Source organism: Chlorocebus sabaeus, chromosome 19 (assembly GCF_047675955.1).
Source record: "Chlorocebus sabaeus isolate Y175 chromosome 19, mChlSab1.0.hap1, whole genome shotgun sequence".
Lineage (NCBI taxonomy): Eukaryota > Metazoa > Chordata > Mammalia > Primates > Cercopithecidae > Chlorocebus > Chlorocebus sabaeus.
Window position 1 is genome coordinate 24,958,227 of NC_132922.1, and position 7,883 is coordinate 24,966,109.

The 7,883-nt window shown below is 45.4% G+C and overlaps 1 protein-coding gene across 1 annotated transcript in view; it reads right to left on the reverse strand.

Moving 5' to 3' along the window:
- The window catches only part of LOC119627367 (unconventional myosin-XVIIIb), a 133,818-nt gene extending 129,812 nt beyond the window's left edge, over positions 1-4,006 (reverse strand). Inside the window, exons 1-2 of the mRNA XM_073006857.1 lie at positions 3,917-4,006; positions 2,818-3,018 (exon numbers count right to left, since the gene is read on the reverse strand). Coding sequence (XP_072862958.1) covers positions 2,818-2,976 — 159 coding nt within the window. The 5' untranslated portion in view covers positions 2,977-3,018; positions 3,917-4,006. The remainder of the gene's footprint in view (positions 1-2,817; positions 3,019-3,916) is intronic.
- Between the last annotated feature and the right edge of the window lie 3,877 nt (positions 4,007-7,883).

The window sequence follows — 7,883 nt, forward strand, 5'->3', positions numbered from 1 at the left end:
GAAAACAGACTAATACAATGGGTTACCTTGTAGAAATTATAACTTTCTGATCATTTACTCTACTGTCCCAGCACCTCTCACCATGCTTTTGGAACTTCACAAGTGCTGTCCCCAACATGGAAATTAAGTTCAGAAAAAACAATCTGGGTCTTTTAAAACGTCGATAATATTCCCTGCTATGCCGTGGTGAGGAGCAAAAAGGATAGTGTACGTGAGAGGCCCTGTTACAGTTGCTGGCATGAAGTAGGCTCACTTTAAATGTCAACTTCATGCCTTTTTTTCCTTTAAAATGACAGGGGTTATGGGAAGATAATCCAAAACCAAGGAGCCTGAGCAAGTAACTATAATATTTCTTTTTCATTTTTTCTAGCCTCTTGGATATTCTTGACATCTGCAATACCATTTATGTCAAACTTATACGAGTTAACATAAAATTCCCTGGAAAAAGTATTGTATTATAATCAATAAATATCTACTAGACGTCTACAAGGGCACAATGCAGCCTGGGGTTATGGGTGAAGCTGAAGACGGATAAAAGTGTTGAGTCAGCCTCACCTCCTGGGGGAACTGAGCATGGAAATTCAGGAAGTTGCATTAAGTTTTGGGTCCCTGAGGTCAGGGTAATATATTTTTTGCTTCCAAGCATCAAGTGGTTCCCCAGTGGTATCTTAAAGAGTTAACACAGTTTTTCAAGAGGGCTTGTTTTATTCTTGGCTCTGGGAAGATCCTGTTCATGTAAGGAACACAAGGAACACTGGATTGCTACATGGCACTGCACCGTCATCCATGCCCTTTAAAGACCTACACAGATATTCCACCTTCTTCACAAACCTTCACTGATTCATAGCTGTGGTTGGCAGGAAGCTAGGGGAGAGATAAGGCTCCATATTTGATTGTACAGACAAGGAGACTGATGTCTGGAGGAAACAGGGGTTGCCTAAGGTCATATAGGCAACAAGCTGCCTCAAAGACCCCGTATTACAGCTCCTTGAATATCCTACGAGTATCCTGTCTCCAGGCTTTTGCACAGGCTAGTCCTCTGCCCGGAACTCTCTCATTCAGCCAATTCTCATTCATCCTCCAGCTTCCCGCTTCAGTAAACATCACTTCCTCCAGGAAGTTTTTCCTGATCTCTCCCCCAACTCTGCTGTCATGGCCAGATCTTCAAGTTTAACATTCCTCTAACACTAAGCATGACTATAAACTTTGGGAGGGCAGAGATTGTGTCTGTCTTATTTGCAATTGCACCCTTAGCATCCACAGAGTGCATGATGCAGAGGAAGTACTTAATAAATACAGGCTGACTGAGTAAAGGACTTGTCTTCCTTATAGCTCCTTAGTGAGCATCCAAGACTTTCTGGATCTTGTTCCCCCATACCCACCACCCACATGTCTTGATACTCACCAGGCTCCACCTTGATGGAGTAGTGGTCAGCAAGAAGCAAGAGCTGACCCCTGGCTCCCCCAACCCCTGTCCCACCCATCCCCACTTCAGTTCAACAGAACTGCTCAGAGTTCATCTGCCTTACACATTCATGACACCCAATCACATTTTCTCGCATAAGGGTGGCCCCAGCATTTTTTTAAAAAAACACTTTAAAGTAATTGCCTTTTACAAAATCCCACAAGAGAAATTCGTTTAGAGCCAAGCATCAGAAAAAGCGTTACTTCCCCCAGAAACATTGTTTGTTTGTTTGTTTATCTCAGGCATGTAACTCACATTTCCTGTTTCTCTCTGACCACCAGGAATTGTAGAGCTAAAACTGTTACATGTGTAAGACCATGTGTTTTGTTTTATCTGCATATTAATTCGCTGCCCCCACTGCCCCCCTTAGTGTCAATTTTAATTTGTACTTCTCTGGTTTGGATTGTTTTATTTATAATTTTTGTATTCTATTATACATATACCTTGTAAGCTGCCTCAAATTATTTATAGAATGAGGTAAATAAATAAGCATATAAATAAGCAAGCAGACAAATAAAATATTCATCTGGTACTTTGCAGAGGGTGTTGGTACAAGAGTATTTTATATTTTTGTCTTATTCCCTTTGTTATTTGATTATTTTATTTTTCCCAAAGAGTAACACTTCAATCTGCCTTGAAGTTGTGCACAATGCCTGGCACATAGTAGACATTCAAGGCCATGTGGGGTCAGATGGCATAGGTTCCAAATCCCATCCTTGACACTTTCTCCATGTCTCTGAGTCTCAACTTCCACATCTAAAGTGGGGATAATACTAAGATCTCCCTACATAAAGTTCTTGGGGAGATTCATGAGATGTGTGGGGAGAGCTTAGGGCTGAGGTTAGTACACAGACAGTACTCAATGAAGGTTAGATATTTGGTCAACAGCTATTTATTGAGCATCAACTATGTACCTGGCCTCATTCTAGGCTCTAGGATTACAGTAAGAAGCCAGAGAAACAGAAAAACAATTTGACTTCAGGAAGCTTATATCCTAATGAGAGAGAAAGGCATAAAGCAAACTTTTAAAACATACTATCTAATATGATGGCAGGTACCACAAAGGAAAGCAACCCAGCTAAGGAGATGGGAAATGAATGCAACATAGTGGGAGCGATTTGCAAGGTGATTAAGGCAGGCTTCTCTGAGGAGGTGACACTGAACCTTGCAGAAGAAAACTGGATCAGGAAGGATCTGAATGTCAGACTTAGGAGCTTAAAAGTTCCCTGGGATAAAAGGGAACCACTGAAGGATGAGGAGCAGTCAAGTGAGGCACCCATGTCATATTTTAATAACATCATTCTGCATTGGAGACACGGGACAGGGTGTTGCCCTGGGAAGGGCTTTCCTACCTGCTCCAGCTGCTTGATGGTGTTTTCCTGCTGGCTCTGGACTTTCTGTTGCTCAACGGCACTGGATTCCAACTTCCAGAGCCTCTCCTTCAAGCCAGCAACGCAATTTTCCCCCAGAGAGGGTGACCCCAGCAGCTCCCGTTTATGGTCCTGTAGCATCTCCACCTCCTGCTTCAGCTGCGAGGCTTCCTGCTCCTTTTGCTACAGAGACAAAGAGGACAGAGGTCCGGAGTTGCATGAGTATGTCTCCCTCCTGCCCCAGAGATACCTCTACAGTCAACTGGGGCTGGAGTGGCGCTTTCCACTTTCCAGTGCCTGCCGTCTCCACCTGGACTGCACGGCCCCTCACAGCGCCCCCTGTGGGACACCAGCAAGGGCTGCTCTCAGTACTGCTCACACAGGCATGGAGATGGGGATGGGAGGTGGGATTGGAGTAGATTGTCCCTAGAGTTCAATCTCAGAGCACCTACAAGATGGGTTGACCCCATTTGTAAGGGAAGTGGAGGCACATAGCTAAAGCTTCCCTGTGTGCCTTCTGAGGCTGGGATTGAGATGTTGGAGCAGGGAGGCAAAGTGCTCAGAAATGACTCTTCCAGGTTAGAAAGTCAGCTCCAGGATCAAATAACTTTTGGCTAGATCATGAAGGAGCTGAATGCCAGGCCAAAGTGCCCAGAGGTTCTCCTGCGAGTAGTAGAGAACCACAAAAGGATGAGGAGCAGCTGAGTGAGGCACCCGTGCTGTATTTTAGTAAAATCTCTCTGCATTGGAGCCTGCATGGACCAGGGCATTGCTCCTGGACAAAGTTATAGCTAACTCATTCTCTGCTGAGCCTGTCATACCTCCCAGGTAAGCACCTCGGAACCTGTGCAGGTAACTGGAGCAAGATCAAGACATCAAGATTGCTCAAATAAAGGCTGATTATCAATTTGCCAGCCACTGTTTGCTATTTTATTAAGACACACTGGGACCCAGCTGCTTGACAGACCAGGATACCCTTGTGAAGTCTTCTCTCTGTCACCATTTGCAGCAGGTGTACGCTGGAGTTTCCTGAGATTCAGCCACCAAGAGCCAAGACAGCTCTGTGTCCCCTATCCCTTACCTTCAACTGCTGCTGAAGCTGGCCTAGCTCCCACCGGACACTGGTGTTCTCCTGGGTCACTTTCTCACGGAGACCCTTCTCAAACACAGACTCACCTAGGGCCTGGGCCAGCTGCAGGTCAAATCTGTCCAAAGCAGAACACGTGTCAGGGCTCTGTAGGCAGGTGGGTAGGGGAGTGATTGAGGCAGGGGCAGGGAGGGGCTGCAGAGAGGCTACTAGTTTCCCAAGAACCATGAGAAAGACAGCGAAAGGAAGAAGAAAGAGAAAAAAAGAATGAGGAGTTGGAAATTTTTCTCAATGCTTTTACGTAAGGCTGTGGATGTAGGATGGGAATCTGAAAAATCACAGGGCAATTTTTAGGGTTTAGATAGAGTTGCCACAAAAATACTTGAACTTATTATTCTAGATTCCTCCCTCGCCAGAGTCATTCTGCCTGAATTTCCACCGTTAGACTGAAATTTCTGCTGCCCTCATCAGCTCCCTACTAAAATGCTAATCTAAATGCTAACCCTAAAATCTAATAAAAATACATAGACAAAAATGAACATAGAATAAAACTATATACAGATATAAAGGATATATTTTTTAAAATGGCCAGGCACGGTGGCTCACGCTTGTAATCCCAACACTTTGAGAGGCCGAGGTAGGAGGACCACTTGGGGCCAGGAGTTAAAGACCAGCCTGGTCAACAAAGTGAGACCCCATCTCTATTTTTAAAATTTAAAAATTTTAAAAATTTTAAATTAAAAATTACCTGGGCATCGTGGAATGCACTTGTAATCCCAGCTACTCTGGAGGCTGAAGTGGGAGGATCACTTAAGCCCAGGAGGTCAAGGCTGCAGTGAGCCATGATTGTGCCACTGCACTCCAGCCTGGGTGACAGAGCAAGACCTTGTCTCAGAAAAACAAAACAAAACAAAACAAAAAACCTGATCTACCTGGTCTGCCAGTCTATGTCAAGGCCCCTTAAATCTATCAGGTCCCATTTGACATCCACTATTTCCTAACCAGTGAACAAACAAATGGATGTAAGTAGAATGAGGCTATTCTACATTTCACATTTTAACATATTGTCTGGCTTATACTCTCCTATGCCATACTAAAGCATGCTGATTATTGATAAAATGATGGACATTTATACATTCTTGTCCTCATTTGTTTCTCAAGCAGAAAACACAAAGACTAGTCAGTCCTACTGAATGTCATCCAGGGAATTAACGCCCTGTTAGGGGCCCTCCTGCCCTTCTGTGATGACCTCTGGGTGAGAAGCACTTCCTGGATGTTACGTCACTCTGTTCAGTTGTCTCAGCCTCCTGGCAGTATCACAGATGAGGAAACCAATAGAGAAGCCCTTGCCAAGCCTCAGTAAGGTGTGACTTTGAGTCACTTGCCCTTGGCCCAAACAGGAAGTCCCATTGCTCCAGAGATCTTGATATGGCAGAAGTGGGCATGGGGTTTGGCCTTTGGTGACAAGAAAATCTCCCTTGTTATAAGATTATCCAATGTCCCTTAATATTAGACTATCACTCAAAGTCTCAGACTCCTGAGAGACCCAATCATAAGGGAGCCCTCCTGTTGGAACAGCTCAGGAGCTTTCTGATTGGCTGTTGGTGACATCATCCAAAGGGCACTATTTGCTGCCTCTGAATGGAAGCATTGTGATGAGCGTGATGATCCGGCCGTCCCAGTGTGCCAGATCCTGGGCTGGGATCCATGTCGTTCTTACAACAATTCAGCAAGAAACATGTCATTCAATCCATTCACCGAGGAGGAAACTGAAGTTCAGAGAGGAGGAGTGATTTGGCCCCAAATTCCAAAGTGGTGGAAGTGGACTTGGGCTCAGCTTCCCTAGTGTCTTAGCTAGTCTCCCATCTACCTGTCCGTTCCTGGGACAGGTGAGGGAAGACAGTGGGGGCCAGACAGTAACTGATGGTGTAGAGGAGTCCTTGACTTAACAGGCCACTTGATGCCAAAGAGTAGCTACTACAGACCCCAACTCCTACCAAACAGCTCACACTGACCAGCCAATCACCTGAGGTCAGAGAGATTTGCATACAACCTTCACCCTGCTAAGAAAGGGCCTTGGGTCCAGCCTCCCTTGAGTGTGGGAGCCAGTGAGTCTAGCCAGGGCTTACCTGGGGTTTCATCAGCCCTCAGAACCAAGCTTTGTGACCCATAGGGTAATCATGCCACAAACAATCCAACCAAAATGAAACCATTCCAGGCCACTCTGAACTTAGAAGCCAAAGTGGCAAACAGAGAACTCTACCAATGGGGAGACATCCCTCTGTCCTGGGCCCAGCAAACTCAGGAGGCAGCTGCATCTACATTTCGATTAAGCATTGAGAGATGCAAGGAATTATTTACTGACTTCTAGACTTTTCCTTCACCATAATCATTCTGCCCGAACTTCCACAGTTAGACTGAGACATAAACGCTAATCTACCTGGAAAGGTAATGCCTGCTATCTGCACCATCAAAACATAAATTAGCTTCTGCCAAGAGATGGTAACAGAGCAGAGGGCATCACAAGAAAGCTAAGTTTTGAGAGGAGGACATACAAATATGAAGAAATAGGAAGTTTCCTTGGGGGGGTATCCTGAGGAGATTCATAAGTCCCTGTAATGAGGGATTCTGTCCAACGGGAAAAGGAAAGACCAGAAAGATGGAATTTTCTGGCTGTGCAAATTCCAGAGGCTGGCCCCTTCCTCATCAGAGAGCTGAAATCCTCTGTTAGGCCTTTCAGAACAGGAGTAGAACCCATAGTTAGGGGCCAAGAGGGTTACAGCGGGGAGAAACCTGGGGAATGATGGAGTCCAAACCTCTTGTTTCACAGACAGGGGTATATGTCACTCATTCTTCGAGATCAGATGACATGTTAAGTCCAAGAACTCATCTGAAACATCAGTCACTCTCTGGCCCAGAGAGATGGTGTTATTTGCCAAGGTCACACAGCAGGTGGCCAAGATGGAGCCAAGCCATTTTCCCTACTGCAAGGGTAAGGTTCAGCCAGAGCACCCATGGGGAGGTGGAAAGGGGAACAGAGTGATATATCAATAAACGCAAAATAAGCCTTTCTTATTTTGGGGGTGGAGAGCAAGCTAATGATCCCCCAAAGACCTTTTTCAGATGAAGAAGCCAACTCAGGAAAGCTGAAGGATAAATAAGAGAAATGATATTTAATGCAGATCAAGTTCAAAATCTATGCCACCTCCATGGAAATATAATTCTGCTTCCTACTTCTTGGAAAGGAGGCAGTTTCCACAAAATCACATCTTGGCTCACGCAGGAACATTTGTCTGTATTTTATCATGGGCCTTCTAAAAGAGGCTGCTTCCCACCTATTTGCCTTCTGTGACATCTCCATTAGGTCTTGGCTGGCTCAAAACAGGACCCCTGTATACCTTTACCCTCACCGAGTGAGCTGGAGAACTTCAGACACAGCCAAGATGTCCAAGCATCACAGGTTCTGAGGTTTTGCATGAAGAAGCCTATGAGTGTGCGAATCTGGGTACAAATCCAGGCTCCACCATCACTCCGTTGTAATAGCAACCCAAAGGGAACGCAAGTTATGGGAACCACACTGTGCAGATTCAAGATTAGCATCTTGCTGGTGCACAAGGCCCAGCTCTACCAGAATGGCTCATATGATCTGAGAGTCCAAATCCTAAATGAGAAGGCCATATTTTGGTCATATTCTCTAGCCCAATTTTCACCAGTGGAAATAGGAACCAGGATCAGTCCACTTAGATGTACTGACTGCATCATTCAGTCCTCACCACAAGGGGGCGATCTTATCCCCAGCCTACGGGTAAGGAATTTGGCTGGGAAGGGCTGAATGACCTGCTCAAGGTCACACATCTAGAAAGAGGCACCTTCAGGACTTGAATGAGATGACTTTAGCATCAATACCTGGGCTCCAAATCACCATGCTGTCTTGACCCTCCGCAACAAACCCTTCGCTCGA